At 41.7% G+C, this 17,065-nt stretch overlaps 1 protein-coding gene across 3 annotated transcripts in view; it reads right to left on the bottom strand.

Annotated features, from left to right (window-relative positions):
• CREB1 (cAMP responsive element binding protein 1) overlaps positions 1 to 15,941 on the bottom strand; it is a 47,062-nt gene extending 31,121 nt beyond the window's left edge. Inside the window, exons 1-3 of one of the 3 annotated variants that reach the window (XM_019554050.1) lie at positions 15,782 to 15,941; positions 2,534 to 2,627; positions 275 to 396 (exon numbers count right to left, since the gene is read on the bottom strand). In XM_019554050.1, coding sequence (XP_019409595.1) covers positions 275 to 388 — 114 coding nt within the window. In that variant the 5' untranslated portion in view covers positions 389 to 396; positions 2,534 to 2,627; positions 15,782 to 15,941. The remainder of the gene's footprint in view (positions 1 to 274; positions 397 to 2,533; positions 2,628 to 15,781) is intronic. The other 2 variants (XM_019554051.1, XM_019554052.1) reach the window with 2 other exon arrangements.
• Positions 15,942 to 17,065: the final 1,124 nt, after the last annotated feature.

Below are 17,065 nucleotides of genomic sequence, written 5' to 3'. Positions count from 1 at the left end.
GGCAGCGGTGGCTGCTGTATGCAAGCTCCCCACAACCCTGGCATAGCTGGCTGGCTGGAAACTCCAGTTAGAGTATTCCAGCTGGTGAAGTACTGGGTAACAGAGATTTTACTGTACTAGAATATGATGAATTTAAAGATTAAAGAAAATGCATGTACTAGCTGTTCCAGAATCATGTAACATGGAACATCCTCATCAGAAGACAGTTTAACTTCTGGATATTTTATAATTTGGGAACAAAACTGTAGAAATATTGGATAAAATCATTTTATACCTGGGCTAAAGTTGCAATCTGTGGCTGTGCCTGTACGGTCATCTGTTGGGTTTCTGCCTCCGTAACGGCTGCATCTCCACTTTGCTGGTTCTCTGCACCAGATTCCATGGTCATTTAGTTACCTACAATTGCAGTGATATGTATGAGTGAGGCTTTCTCTTTCATGACATGCATCTGCACATTCATACGTAGGATAGCCATAAATTTCTATTACAATATACTCTTTTCATTTGCTTATTAAACTGGCAAAATAGAACCATTCAGGCTGAATTTTTTTAATGCTGAGTATTCTGCCCTGGGCAAAATTTTCTGTAAAGTTTTGAAGGAAAAAAAATTCAATTATTTTCACTAAGGGCTAATTGGGGAATATACAGTCCTCTGTTCTCTGCCCACATTAAAAAAGTGTTACTGCCATTTTGTTGAGAATCTAACATCTCCATATGGCAAAACACTGACTTAAAATTGAAGGGGCGGGGTGGTTGTCTTCTGCCATCCCCATGAAATTCTGCCGAAATCTGGCCAAATTTGATAAATCACTTAAAAACAGTTTGGAACATGACCAGTAACAGATTTGGTGTTTAGCAGCTATATTCTGTGTGCACTGAACATGCTCTATCCCCAAACAAATTCTACTTTACAAAAATGCGCAGGAACCACCCCCCAGTCATCATGATCCATTCCAGGGAAAAGGATGTGCCCTACAGGCAAAATTTTACCCACAACTACACTGGGTAAAATTCATCTGCCAAAGGAATGGATGTAAGATATCTGGCAAGATTTCTCATAAACATCCCATTGTCTGGAATATATATCACAAACACATTTTTTATAAAAGGCATACTGTAAATTTTCTTAGGCTAAGTTATGCATTCTAGACATCGCCTAACACATTTATTTTGAAGTGTTAAATGAATAGGCCTGTATCCGTAGAACAAAAAATTCTATAAAAATAAGTGTATAACTTCAAAAGGCAAATTTATAGGCAGAATGTAATGAAAGCTAAATGCTGCTCTAATCTTTAAATGTTTAAATAAAACATTTACAGTATAATAAAGTTTGATAATGTCTTCCAATTAACTAGCAGTCAATGAACACCTGGATACCATATATATGGAAAAATTAACTACTTCTTTAGTGGTCTAAATATTTAATTTTAAACATTAGATCAGAGAAGCCTCTAATTCAACAAAAGCAGTGATTCAGTATTACTGGAAAGTATGCTCTTTGGGAATATATACTGAATGACATAGGGACAGTCTCTCCTGAGTAAAATATGAAATCTGTCTTATATTAACTGCTTATTAGAAAAACAAGACACAAAGAACATTAAATATAGAATTTCAGGCACAGTGACCACAATATAACTGTGGATCAGTTTGCTGTAGCTATGGTACATGAAAGCCATTTGTATAAATACATTTGCTTGCTTTGCTAAAATACAGAAATTAACTTAGTGAATAAACCGAACCCTGGGCATACAAGTAATAGAAAATAATCTAACTGTCATTTCTTGATGATGTTTTTAAGTACTATAGATGTAGTTTGGTATCAGTATGGAATAATTATAGGAGTCTTGGTTAAGATGGAATCAAGGTTGTCATTAAATATTGCTAATTTAAAGGAAATATGAGAACACTGGGAACAAAAGAAAAAAACTCAAGCCCAAACACTGTAACAAGGAAGGGAAAAAAAAGCAAAGTTAAGTTAAATTAAAACAAACAAACAGTGACAAAAACTCAATTTTTTTGTGTGGAAATAACCAGTTAAATTCTCCTAAGCATCCCAAATTCTGCCTTGCTTCCCACACCTACCATCATTTATATGTTCTATATAAGACAAATATTAGTTTAAGGATTTCAAATGTGGCAATCTGCCTGAATCTTACATAAACTGCTTAAGATTCATTAAGCCTAATTTATAATTGGTTTAACAACTTCAAGGAATATGCTGCCTATGGCTGTGGAAACATTATAAAGCCTATTTTTTGCTATATTTTTTCATGTTCCACTTCTTCCAAAAATCACAATGTCATTAAAATAACCTTATATGCTATTTATTTGTATTACTATAGTGCTGAGACTTCAGAAATGTAACAAATTTAAAATTTGTTCTCTACTCTGATCAAAAAAACAAAAATGCGCAAAACATTTTGAATAGTTACGGCCATTTGTATATTTTCCCCTTTAAACTAAACTGTTAGCACTGTTCTAAACAATGTCAACAGAATTTAGATTGTAGGGTCTACTTAGCTGTACATACACAGAATAAAGTTTTCACCTATAAGCATCCACTTGAAGCCTGTCAATGAGGATCATAATCGTTTAAGATTGTTGCCTTGCATCCAAAGGTGGGTCTGAGGAAACAATATTAGGAAGATAAGATTAAGTTTGGATAGGTCTTTATGCACACGAAGTCTAGAAAATAAGATGTTGGTGCTGTTGCTGCTTAATCAGGGACACCAGACTAGAGATACCCTGGCCATTCAGTTGGCAGATTAGGGAAACATTCGTATTCCAGTTGTGGAATAATGTAGTGTATGCATGGGGAATGATCTTGTCCCGTTTGAAATGTACAGGATTTGCTTGCTCAAAAACATCCAATGAATGGAATTTGACTATATGTATAATAAGAATAATACAGGCAATGAGGCAGTTTGAGACAATTTAACTCATGATTTGATATATTTAAGTAGGGGTTTTATTTCTATTCTATAGTTCAAAATTATTTTAAATGTCATCTAACCTTAACTTTGAACTACCTTTCTGTATTGCTTAGTTCATGAAGTCTAGTTCTTTAACAGGCCTGATCTCCTAGGTCCTCTCAACACATAAATATCATGCAAGTAACTGGTTACTTGTGCAATCACCTTAAGACCAGCTACATGTGTAAAGTAGCTATCACACAATAAAAAACTCCAGCCAGCTATAAAATGAAGACCTCAAAAATGTATTATAACTTTATAGCTGGTTGTTACTGAGCTTTAGTTTGCACATGTAGCAGGGCCTCCCCTGTAGCTGAGAGCCCTGTCACCTGACTAGACTAGCTGAGAGCCCTGTCACCAACTAGGGCTTCTAGTTGCTGGGTGCATTGTGCCCAATGTGAAACTTCTGAGCCCTGGGGATCATGGCTGCTGTGATCCCCAAGGCTCAGGGACGCGTGAAACTCATGGCCCACACAGGACTCTTAATCCTGGCTGAACATAGCTCCCACAGCTGGAAACCACCTTAGCAAAGGCAGCTCCTAGCCATGGGACTCTGCTCCTTGTCAGTGCAGGGGGAACACACAGGATTGGGCTCCCCTTACACTGGAAATAAGGTGCAATTGGGTCTGATGCACAAACCCACAATTGTGCCTTCTTCCATGCCACATGTAGCACAGCAGGAAGTGTGATTGTGTGGATCACACATTAGATCCCATTGCACATGTGCCTGCATGTGTGGAGGAGACCCTAGAGTTATTAAGTAGATGTTAATGTTTGCTTTATGATGATCCAATGCAAATAATTACCCATTTCTAAAAGTTCAAAGTTTCCAGAAGTTAAATGAATAAAGGATATCGAATAACAAGAATACACTTTTTGTGTGTATTAAATTAAAAGTGATTAAATTGAGGCTTCCTGACCAGTGATTTAAACTGATCTGATTTAAATCCAGCCTGATTTTCCTAAATAATTTTGTCTATAGGACTTCTGAACAACAGAGAAAAAAAATCAACTTTAGGAGACCATCTTAGTCAGGGTATGGTTAGAACACTTTATTTATAACAAAACTTTCCCAAATGGAGAACTCTTCAACTTTCCTATGTTTGATCATTTCAGATCCAAAATTCAACCATAAATCAGGAGCTAAGGGAATCCACAAAGAACACTGCTGGAAAGCTAAATGATTTCTTTACATCCATCTTCAATCCAAGAAATGTCTATTCTAGATCTTTTTTCAAGTAAAACTTTAAATGCAATTAGAGATAAGGTGCCAGAAAAGAGAGGTGCTGGAACAAATAGATCATTTAACAAGCTTTAAGTCATTAAACTAAGATCATACACATCCAAGACTTCTGAATGGGTATAACTAAAACATGAGCTCATTAAAAATGGATATTGTGACCTGGAAAATAGTAAATGCTATACTAACAAGTTAAAAAAGGCTTTAACAGTAATCCAGTAAATCTTCATGGTTTTAAAAACTATTAAGTCATATAAATATAACTTGTATACTAGTTGAAATGATAATTATAGAATAAACAAACAGCTATTGTGGGATATTGTGACATGATAGGTTTTAGCTAGGATCATTTATGCAAAGACAAACTCCATTACACTGACAGTCACATAGCAAGTAAGGTAAAACTGGCTAACTTCATCTATTTAACCTTTCAAAAAAGCCCTTGACAAGGTTCTCAAAAAAGATTACCAATTAAATGGTCTTGAGTGAGAGGCAATATACCATATTTTCTCATATACAACATATACCTTGTTTTTCAAAAAACAGCATCTTGGTTATTGGGGTGCAAATGGGAAGTAAGGAAATACAGCATCAGCAATTTCTGCCACCTAAGCTTCTGGCAGGTAAAAACAAAAGTAAGCCTATATGCAATCCACAGGGAGCAGAATGAGTAGCTCAAAAACAAGGTACATATCTTGTTCTGGGGCATGCTGGATGCATGAATATATACCATTTTCAATGATCAAAAATTGGTTAACTTGCAGGAAAGCAGAGTAGGATGAAATCATGGCAAACAGTAAAATGCTTCTAGGTTCCGTCCTTGGCTAGTGTTGTTTAATCTGTTTATTAATGATTTAATGAAAACTTCTGTCACAAATTACTGGAACTCCAGTTGTTCATATCCTTAAATTTTGCTTTCACAAAAAAGAGAGGCCAGTTTCTGATTTGCTCATGAGAGCTACAGAACAAAGTACTTAAGGCAGGAAAATATTATATATACAGACTAGCAAATTGCCTGTCAAGGAGGAAGGGGGGGGAGGAGGGGGTGCCTGAACATTCTCAACTGTTTGAATTTAACTTGAACATTTGATTCATGGCTTTCAATCTTACATTGATACCTAGTACTTTCTGCATTACACTTTTTAAAGAAAGAGAGAATTTGGTAATAAACTGCAATTTATTTCTTACTATATACTTTCAGAGAGCAAGCACAACTATGCTTTTGTGCTGAGATCCTTTAAACACTTTAATACACATAACATTTTTCTCTCATGCACAAATATTTGCAGGGTTTGTGCGCTATTCACTTGCTGATAATTTTTTGCTATTTATGGAGTAAACCTAGACCACTTCAGTTTGCCATGCTTCACTGAATCTGGTATCTTTCCAGTTCATGTATATTTTAATCAGGAAGCCCAACATTTTCAGCTCTACTGTATTTTTGTGATTCTTTTAAATATGAGTAACAAGTTTCCTTTTGGCCAAAAGTATATAAAGGGCACATCTTTTTTTAAAAAGGTGCCAATATTAAAGGTAATACAATTTAGGAATGCTCATTTTCCTAGCATGGTGGGTTGATAGCTCACTGAATAATTTACTACATCCCACTTGGCCAATGTAACTTAAAGGTAGAAACTTATAACTCCAGGTAAAGAATAGGTTCCTCTCAAGCAATAGATTCTTAACATCAGTTTACTCTATACTCTGCTTAGGTGTATAGTTGGTGAAACAGACTAAGTAAACCTTGTCAATTTCAAGTCTGCTACTGAGAGGCTGAGGCTCCCTAAGTAATAAGAGGAGGAGCCTTAATAAGATCAGAAAAGTTGGAACGGTTCTGTCGTTAACGAGCATTGCTTGCATTGAGTTTAGGTAAGTGTGCACATACTGTTTAAGAGTATAAACAGAGTATATTGTAATTGGACTGACCATTACAAATGATGGTAGATAGAATAAAGAGCAAGGAAACTGCCTCAACACAGGTGTTTCCTTGTATTTAAATGGTTACACTTAACAAGACTAGCATCACAGATGCATACATGCATTTCTTACCAAAAACATTTTATTTAATGTAACATTACTTATAAACTTTCAACTCACTTGTTTGTGGAACGTTGGTTAACTTTATAGTGTGAACTAGAATGCACACCTTATACTGGGGGTAGGCAATTATTTTGGGTGGAGGGCTGCTTACTCAGTTTTGGCAAGTCATTGAGGGCCGCATGACAGGCAGCCAGGGGCAGATAAATATTACTTTTCTAAATTTTGGGGGGCCCCGTGGGCCAGATAGAATGGCCTGGTGGGCTGCATACAGCCCATGTTTTGCCCACCTGTGCCTTATATGGATCAGACTGGTGCACTATAATATGGAATTGATGGTCGTTTCAGATCATGATGAGATTAAAAGTGCCACCTTGATCTAATAAATATGTAGACTTATATTTTGAAACAAAAGTCCTCAAGGAAATCCCAGCATTCTGGGAACTAACTGGATGGTGGACAACGGAACATCTTCTCTCCCTACCCAGAACAAGACAGCTCCAACTCTTGAATCTTCCAAAAATGGTAAACTACGAGCAGCAAAGCTTAAATTTGATTCTCCAGGCCACTCCTATTTTTTATATTAATACACGGATTCTGAATACTATAAGTCAGGGGTTCCCAAACTTTCAAAGATTGTGCACCACCAATTTAAAATGATACAACCTTAAGTACCACCAGCAATTTTTTGTCATATAAAAGTAATTATAATAAATCTGTTAATATGTACCACTGACAGGTTGTCTGCATACCACTGGTGGTACACGTATCATAGACTGGGAACCACTGCTATGGGTCATCTGAGCATGAAGCAAAATGTTGAAGGTCTGAAGTGGTAAGAAAAATATTAAACTTCAGATCATTCTGATTGGGTGTGTCTACACATGCATTAGATCCAGGAGTGGCTTACTTGTGTGTCAATGCTCCCAGGCAGGCATCCACATGCAGAGACCTGGGAGTAGATCTGCTGCTAATGGCAGCAAACTGCTCCTGCTTCCTGGGGCCCTGCAATGGGCCCCTAGTGCCACCAGGGGGGAGCTCTAGGCTGAGACACTGCTCCCTGCCCCCAGGGGACTGCCTACTGTTGAGGCCAGGACAATGTCCCCCCTGCTTTGGCAGCATGGGGCTCCTGGGCCCATCTCCTTGATTGTGGGCAGGGGACTTGGAAAGTGCTGCAGGGGAAGGGCAGGCCCCCTACCCCACAGATCAGAGCAGGAAGCTGGGAAATATCTCACACCTGCAACTCTTTCCAAGCACCATGCCTCAATCACCTGACTATGCCACAGGACTGGGACTTACCCCTGATTGGGACAGTTCCCAGCCTCCACTCCATGATCGCAGGTTGGGGGCTGGGGAGTCTGTTGCCCGCCCAGCTCTGCAATCATGGAGGTCAGCAGAGAACAGGTTCCCCAGCCCCCTCTCAGCACCAGCTACATGGTTGCAGAGCTGGCACTGAAAGACCTTATATCCTCATCCCAATCATGATGGTGAAGCAGGGGGGCTTGGAGCTGTCTGCTCCTGGGGCAGGGGCACATAGTCTCTGACCAGGCTTCGGTGGCAGCTCCCGGGGCAGGGAGCAATCTCCTGGCCCCTGGTGGCGAGCTGACCAAGAGTAGATTTGCTTCCAGTCAGGCTTCTATGAGCGCTACTGTGCCATAAGTAATCACACATAAATTTGCTACTTGCATTTGCAGGTTAAAAATGTAATCATGTACTAAGTATGTACATGTATAGGCGCACATGCTTACTGGGTAGTAAACTACACTACTGTGCAATAAAGAGTCTCTTGTAAGCGTACCCACTGTGTCAGAAAGCTACCAAATTGAGTTAAAATGTTCAGTGCAGGAATGTTATTTTTTACATGGTATCAAAAGGGAATATGGAACATATTTCAGGCAACAGTTCTTGTCTCTGTGCTCAGATTTTGGTCATCAGTAAGAACATTCAGATTCATTTGCTATGTATTTGATCCATTGGTCACACTGAATCAGCCGATACAAAATACAGTTTCATGTATAAGCTCCCAGCTTTTACAGGCATAAACTATGTCAAAACTTTTTCTATCCGTTTGATGTCCAAAATATAAATGATAGTTTAAGTATTCAAACACAAAGGACAAGAATATTAAATTGCATCACGTAAGGAATATTGACAAGACTTTATTTTAAAACCTCTTGGTTCAGAAGGAAAATTAAACAAAAATGAATATTTGCCCCCAAATGATTTTTTAAAATTCTCTAATGGGTTACTCTAACTATGAGATGGTTAAAATTAAACAGCTATTTACAAGAAGCTGGTAATTATCAGAAACTTCTGTCTATCTCATTAAGAATGGCAATTGTGTTTAGTGCACTAAAGTGAAAACCTATGGCCAATATAAAAGTGTGTTAAAACTTAGAAGTTTTACTTCTTCCTTAAATACAAAGTGCCTCTTTGTTAACTTTACAGACTGGCAATGTATATTTAGTTCTTTATGCTGCCAAAAAAGCTACAGTATAATACATCCCAAGTACACATGGAAAAAATATCACGGCTCTACAAGTCTGGTTCTTATTTCTGGTTGAATTATTTCTATTCACAAAATGTATTAGTGTTAAACCAAAGACAATGTTTGTGCATTTTAGGCCACAGCTCAAATTGTAACATGCTTATTACTCCTCCAACAGCTTCAGCTTCCAGAAATAAAATTATCAGTAACAGCATCTTGTTACAATTGAGCTGCATCAATTAACTACTTTTTAAAATTCATTCTATAGTAGTATGTGAAGACTTATAGCATGGGCAGGCAAAATATGGCCCGCGGGCTGAATCTGGCACGTCATCCAGCCTGCGATGCCCACCAAAGCATTGTACCCTGCCCATAAAGGTGGGAGGCACCCACATATACACACCCGCCAACATACCTTATTGCGCCTCACTCCCACCCTCGTGGGCAGAAAGGCCTGGCCCAACCAGCATGTAGCTTCTTGGTGAGGCAGCTGCTGCCACTGCTGCTGTCACCAGGGGACCTGCTTGGCTTCCCTAACATCCTGCTTGCTCTGGGTAGCAGGTAGTGAATCAGTGGGGGCGGGGGGGGAAAGATGCAGCTGGGCTGGAGTAGGGAGCATGGGGCTGGTGACAGCACGGAGCCCGCACCCAGGGGGGCTGATGGGAGCACAGAGCTTGGATGGGCAGGGTATGAGGGAGGGTGGGGGACCGTGGGGACTCTTCCCCCACACACACTCTCTTCCATGGCACACAGCCCCACAAGTGGTAGAAGCAGCAGCAAGAGGCACTCAGGGTGCTTAGCAGTGTGCAACTTGGGTAGCACTGCACATGGGGGCAAGGAGCACAGCCCGGTTGGGCTGTCTCTATTGCCAGGGCTTCCTGCTGCGCGTGGGCAGCCCTCGCATGTCACTGGAGGGAAGCTCCACGTGCTGGAGCCGGCAGCCTGTGCCGCTTCCTGCTGGGCAGGTGCCAGGACTCTGCAGGGAAGTGAGGCTGGGGCTCCCTTCCACTTCCCAGGAGTCCCAGGAACTGCATGGCAGAAAGCGGCACAGGCAGCTGCCTCCAGCTTGTGGAGTTTCCCTCCAGTGTGGGGGCTGCCCATGCGCAGTGGGGAGTCCCAGCAATGAAAGCGACCTGGCTGGGCTGTGCTCCTCGCCCCCATGTACAGCACTGGCCAGCACTGTATGCTGCCGGGCACCAACACCTGGCACCCCGAGTGCCCCTGCCTGAAGATGGTGCAGCTTCCTGCAGGACTGCACACCATGGAGGGAGTGTGCAGGGGGGTCTCCACACAACTCCACCTTCCCTTACACCTACAATTGCCACACACCCACACCCTGTCTTCCCAACCCCCCCACATAAACACCCCCCAACATACACTATTGCACCCCCACACACCCACCTCCCAACTCCCCATACACACCACCCAACCACACCCCTCACACACAACATAAAAAGACTACGACTTTATTTTCAAGTTATTATGCAATCGCCTCTATATACACTATGCAACCTCAAATCATGACAAAACAAGTTGTTTTGGTAATAAAATTAAAATGTTATAGTAGGTGTTTGACTTTTAGTGTATAATTTGTTTTTTTTCCTGGTTCTAAGATGGCAACCTCCCCCACCTTTGAAAGGGGCAAGGTGAAGGACTTCTGGTGGTAAAAGTGAGGGGTTAGGGGTGGGACTTCTGGTCCCAAGATGATGACCAGGGGGCAGGGCAACTGTCAAGGGGCAGGGCTACTCAGGTAGCCTTTGAAAGCTCACCAAACATTGTTAAGTGGCCCTCCACTCAAAATAATTGCCCACCCCTGACTTATAACTTAGTGAAAATTCTTCTGAAGCACTTCCAGTACTATTTCCCCCTTTAAAAAAACCTGTTTACCTAGCTTCAGTCAAAATTTCTCTGCCTTAACATGCATTCAATGCATTTTGTTTTTATTTTTCACATCTTTTAAAACTGTGGTCACAGTAGGAGCGCTTTCTCAAAAGAGGAGGTTCTTGCAATGTGCTGTGCAGATGGATACACCCTGAATTAATATGACCTCTCTGCCTAAACTGCCTCAATCAAGAACAACTGATCTATGTATTTCATGATGCTTTATCTTGGACTATGTATTACATTATTATGTATCCTATATTACTTCACAGCAGCATAGCCTGGTAGGAGATAGTTGTGGTCGTGACAACGCTGATGACTTTGAAAATCAAGACTATGGTAGTAATTGAAACAGACTGGGAGCTGGTAGGTTCTGGGGCTGAAGGCATACAGAAAAGCAGCTAGCAGCAGCTATTCTTGTTCAGGAAGGGCAAGTCTCAGTCTATATGAAACGGAGCCTCTGCTTTGCATCCACATAAGTCCCAGATAATGTGAAACACAGTAAACTAATCTAGTATTAACAAATGCATGGATAATTGTGTCCAGTTCCTCCTTTGTGACAAAGAGGTGAATTGCTTAATAAGGTGTTTTATTCCAGCACCAATGCCATTTAGTCCTTAGTTTTAACCGTGCACTCAGAACAGAATCCCAAACCTTTCTACTTCATCAGTGCAGGAAGGAAGGGATACTTTTGATGGTAATGAAAGAAAACGTTCAGGTAGGTCAGTTCTTAAATGCGTTTCCCTTGGTTCCAACCAGCATCACTTCTGCCTTGACTTAACTGTGTTTAAGCAAGCTACCTAGTATTTATTTCTTAAAGCAACTGTAGCTCCTTATAGTGCTGTTGGCTGCATTACTGGGAAAGAAAATGAAGAACTAGGTATCACTGGCATTCCACTGGCACCAATGTCTTTAGTGACTTGCAATGCAGTCCGATGTAGATATTAAAGAGGGGAGGATACAGGAGGGATCTTCAAGGGATCTTCTATGGAAAGGTTTTTGGGACAAGAAGCATCATGACCCTCCATGTCCTGCTGGAGAATAATTTGAGCCAATGTAATTCTCTGCTCCCAGCTTTAACTATGTTGCATAGAAAAGTGGGTGGCTAGTTGTGGCCAAAGCTACAGGGCCACAGCTAACAGTAAGAGTATTAAAAACAGGTAGCTACCCAACTCTGCTGGACTTGGCTGCATTCAGTTATGAAGCCTGACTGCTAAGCATTCAGGAGACTGATAGAGGCTACATGCTGGATACTCACTACCTGGACAACTCTTCCTCCTCCTCAGTTATCACTATATGACATTGCTAAACAATAGAAGGATGGAGATAGGATAACTTCAAAGCTTTTCAGAAATATAAGTATATTTTTCATGCAACTTCTCTGGAAAAAAAAAGACTACCACATTTACTCAAATACAAGATAACTTTGATTATAAGACAACAGCCCAATATTCGATCCCACATATGGAAATTTTATAAATTTGTTATCATTTTCCAGGTACAGAATCCAACTTTTGGAGTTTTGCCTTGAATTTGTCCCCCTCTCACTGCTACAGTAGAGAAAATAAATCTGGGGCCAGGTAGTCCCCTTGTCCTCTGCTCCCCATCTCTGAACTTCTTTCCCCTGCAGCCCCTTCTCCAATTCCTTAATGTCAGGCTGCTCTTCCTGAGCACACGGAAGTGAGAAGCAAGTTTAAAAACACTGACCTGGAAGTAAACACACCTATAGTAACTTACATAGAGGGAAATTACTACAGGTACCCATAGTTCATCCAGAATTGATGCACTTTACTTCTTTTGAAACTGCTGCAAGCTTTAGCATGCATACTCTGTGAACAAGCTTTTAGGCAGCGCTTTGGCATCTACTTGTTTATACTACAAACTATGCATGACATTACCAGGGGCAGGCAATTATTTCAGGCGCAGGGCCGCTTACTGAGTAGGGGCAAGCCATCAAGGGCCACAAATCAACTAGGGGTAGATATATATTAATTTTCTAAATTTTTTAGGGGCCCCACAGGATGGATAGAATGGCTTGGCAGGCTGCATTTCGCCCACTCCTGCATTAGTCTAAAACCAAAAGGCTCGTGACTTACCACATGGTTCACTGGGCTGGGCAGAGACAACAGCATTTCAAGCTATGGTGGCCCCCAAGCTGAGCACTACTCAGTAGGTCAGATTCTATCCCACCCAACGAAGGACCCATGTAGCCTCCCATTCATGACTGGAACCAGGTGTTCTTGTCACAAATCACGGGATCCTCCAAAAATTATATGCAGATGAGGTGCAGGACAACTTGGTCCATGTCCAACTACATTTCATAGAGGGTAGGGCCACACTAATCATATGCAACAGGTTGAGAGAGGATTCAACATTTGGTTTCTGGGTGACTGTTTGGAGCCTTGTTCAATGATGTTTGCTAGACATTTAAGGCTGGTTAAAAAACAGGACTCATTGGGTATGGGAAAGAAAGGCACAGCTCACCTTTGGAAGTGAAGAAGTCAAAATGTATGCAGTATAGCAGCTCACCATGATGGAAAATTCTGAGGGGGACTGGGCACAATGGACACTATTTATTCAGATAGGGTGCAATAACCTATTCTTGTGGTGGGTTCCCATTAGCATCACAGCCTTTTAGCTATAATTAAATGTAGCATTTTTGGTAGCAGGGGTAGGGTGTCAGGGCTGACCCTCCTGGTGCCAGCCTGGTATTGCAATACCTCCAGGTCATGTGAGTTCCCTGAAGAGGGAACACCCACTCATTTTTTTTAAGAGCCACACAAAAAATAAAAGGATTTACATCTGTATGTTTGCCCCATATAAACCATGTGTTTTATAGTAATGCTCAGTGTTGGCTGCATTTAGTCAACTTCATACTTGATTTCTAAGCACATGCTGCTTTTGGCAGCAGTTTGATGGTAGACAACGTATTTAGTGAGGTTTCCTGGTATGCAAATGTAAGACAATGGGTTTTCCCCCCCCATAGAATCATAGAAGTAGGGTCGGAAGGGACCTTGTAGAACTTCAAGTCCAACCCCCTGCCTGGGCAGGAGAAAAAACTGGGCTCAAATGATCCCAGCTAGGTAGGCATCAAGCTCCTCTTAAAGATCCCCAGGGTAGGAGCCAGCACCACTTCCCTTGGAAGTTGGTTCCAGATCCTAGCCGCCCCAACTGTGAAGTAGTTCTTACGGATGTCTAATCTAAACCTACTCTCCAAAAACTTGTGGCCGTTATTCCTTGTTATGCCAGGCGAGTTTATAGAAGGTCACCGTGTAGGGTCTGCCCTGTTGTCCCCGGATCATGCGGGTGGCCCTCCTCTGGACCCTCAATGTTGTCCACATCCCTCCTGAAGTGGGGAGCGCAGAACTGGACACAGTACTCCAGCGATGGCCTGACCAGTGTTGCACAGAGGGGGAGGATTATCTCCTTGTCCCTGCTAGAGATGCACCTGTGGATGCATGACAAGGTCCGGTTAGCCCTGCCAGCCGTGACCTCGCATTGTCGGCCCATGTTCATGTTGGAGCTAATAATGACTCCAAGATCCCTTTCTGCCTCCATGCTCTCAAGAAGGGAGTTTCCCGTCTTATAAGTGTGCTGCTGGTTACTACTGCACAACTGTAGCACCCTGCACTTGTCAGTGTTGAAGCGCATCCTGTTTTTGTTAGCCCACCCCTGTAACCTATCCAGGTCTTGCTGCAGTCTTTCCCTCTCTACTAGCGTGCTCACCTCTCCCCAAATTTTGGTGTCATCAGCAAATTTAAACAGGTTGCTTTTCACTCCATCGTCTAAATCGCTGATAAAGAAATTGAAAGCGCGGGCCCATGGACCGATTCCTGGGGGGACTCTGCTGCCCACTTCTCCCTAGGTCGATATGACCCATCCACCACCACCCTCTCAGTGTGACCCTTCAGCCAATCTGCAATCCATCTGACCGTAGGCATCAATGCCACAGTCGCCCAATTTTTTAGTGAGGATGGGGTGGGAGATGGTGTCAAAGGCCTGGCTGTAGTCCAGAAAAACTACATCCATGGCAACACCTGCATCCAATGCTTTTATGACCTGATCATAAAAGGCAATCAGGTTGGTCTGACATGACCTGCCCCTAATGAAATTGTGCTGGTTGCCCTTCAGCATCATCTCTGAGGCCAGCCCATTGCAGATGTGCTCCATGAAGATCTTCTCAAAGAGTTTCCCTAGGATTGAGGTAAGACTGATGGGTCTATAGTTGCCCAGGTCCTCCCTCCTCCCTTTTTTAAAGACGGGGACCACGTTGGCTATCTTCCAATCATCTGGCACCTGGCCCAAGCACCATGAGCCCTCATAAAGCCGTGTCAAGGGCCCTGCAATAACTCCTGCTAGCTCCCTCAACACCCTGGGGAGGAGAGCATCTAGACCCACTGATTTGAACACGTCTACCCCCTCTAGAAGCTCTCCAACCCAGTCCTCCCCAACCTGAGGTCTGGAGGCTTTCCCCTCGAGTTCATCTTGCATCACTGCCCCTCCCCCCATACTGATGGGGGGAGGGGCAGAGAAATTTTGTCTTATATTGAAGTTAATGTGGTATCTTATTTGTTAGCAGTGGGCACCATTACTTTTCCATGGCTTTCATCAGCTAGGAGATATGAACTGCTCTATAACATGCCTTTACCTAACTTGCAACATTCCTGCTAATCCAGTTCTACTCATTATTCTTACTTTAAAAATGGGAGGGAGAGGAAGAAGAAGCAAGCAAGAAAGGCCAAGAGGCCTATAATTTTGTAATATTGAAAGCACTCACCAATGTCTGACAAAATATAAGTATAATCAATGAGATACAGGGGCAGTGTTCTGTGAAAAAACAAAAAAACAAAAAACCCCCATACCATCTGTCTCGCTCCAAATCTTCAACAGAACTGATGAGATAAAAGGTATGCCCATCCAGCACACTGTAGTACTGTGCAGAGCTGTATTACATTCGTAGTAGTGCGAATTATCCCCGAAAACTGCTAATAAAACTACTTTGCTTTGAACACCCAAGCCAGGTCATTCAGAACTAACTTTGGTATCTTCACAAAACAGTGTATTATGTATGGACCACATATAAAACTCAAGATGCTTTCATAATATAAGCTTTGATAGCAAGACCCTGAAATTTTTGATCTCCCCCCCATCTATTGTCACCTGGCTACTCAAGAGGATGATGATTCCATTTCATTTTCTCTCCTCTTTTCACTTTATTCTTGGTATTTGAGAAAGGAACAGCTATTTTCCCCATACAAGTATGTCCTAGGCCTCTGAAACTTCTGCCTCACTTTCTTCACCTCCCTACAACACAAAAGAGAAACCAACATGACCACGGACAAAAACAGTGAAAGAAAGTAATCACTGAAGTTTGCCTCTGCCTTAACTTGGAAGTAACAATATACCTGTTTTGTTTTGTGTTTTAAAGCTACTGGTATCACTGTGGGAATAGGGTAGAAGGGGAATTACTTCCTCTTTTACCTTCTCTTATCTTAACCTTGTTGGAACTTTTGGAGCAACAAGAATGAAATGGACAAACCTGCAACCTGCTTTGTGGGAAAAGACTAGACTCCTATGCTCATGGTAATGGCTTAATTCTTTTTTCTAGAGAAATCTTCTGCACTGAGATGTAGATTTTTCAAACTCTGCTTCTATCCCACAATAAAGTGGTTGGCAACTTTTCAGGCTTCAGGCCAGGACCTAGTTCAGGTCAGAGGCAGGCAGGCCCTAGAATCCATCTGCTGCTGCTTCACCCCACAGCAGCATAGGCAAAGCAACTGCTACTGAAGCCCCACATCTTTAGGCTGGATCGAACAGCTATACAGGCCATAAGCTCCCAACCCCTTGCTATAAATGCCAGCCAGAGCAGAACTAAAGGAAGTCTTTACCACAACATGGGGTAAGACAGGCAAATGAAGAATTTCTATTAGTCAACTGGTTTTAACAGAAAGCCAGATGGGAAGAATTCTCATATTAATCTCCAGATGAGATGTGGTAATAACAGTAAACTGAAGAAAAGGTCCCTTTCTCTGTTACCACAGAGATCAAACATAAGATTAGAGTGTTCTCGGTTTATCAGAAGGGATGGAAAGCTGGAAAGTTTTATGACAGCTAGAGAAAACTGGGGAAACTGCAACAACACTAAGCACATGGAACAGGCAGGGAGGGTAGAGGTTAACATCATGCATAGACCACATGAAAACAATAGGATCAAGGAAGTGTCTATGGAGGCTAGGAAGAATAATGAAAAAGGGAAAATGTCAGAGCAAGATAAATAAATATGTATTTATGATAAGATATGTGTTCATGTGGTTGTAAATAACTTGAATCTACTGCCTCCCATTTTTATTTATACTGTGCATATATAAAAATTGAAACAAAGATCAGTATTGCCACCAAATAAATAAAATCTTGTATCAGAGTCTATGTTGCTTATCCTAACTT

The sequence above is a fragment of the Crocodylus porosus genome, unplaced genomic scaffold (genome assembly GCF_001723895.1).
Source record: "Crocodylus porosus isolate Cpor-Errol unplaced genomic scaffold, CroPor_comp1, whole genome shotgun sequence".
NCBI lineage: Eukaryota > Metazoa > Chordata > Crocodylia > Crocodylidae > Crocodylus > Crocodylus porosus.
This window is presented reverse-complemented; position numbering and strand designations above follow the sequence as displayed.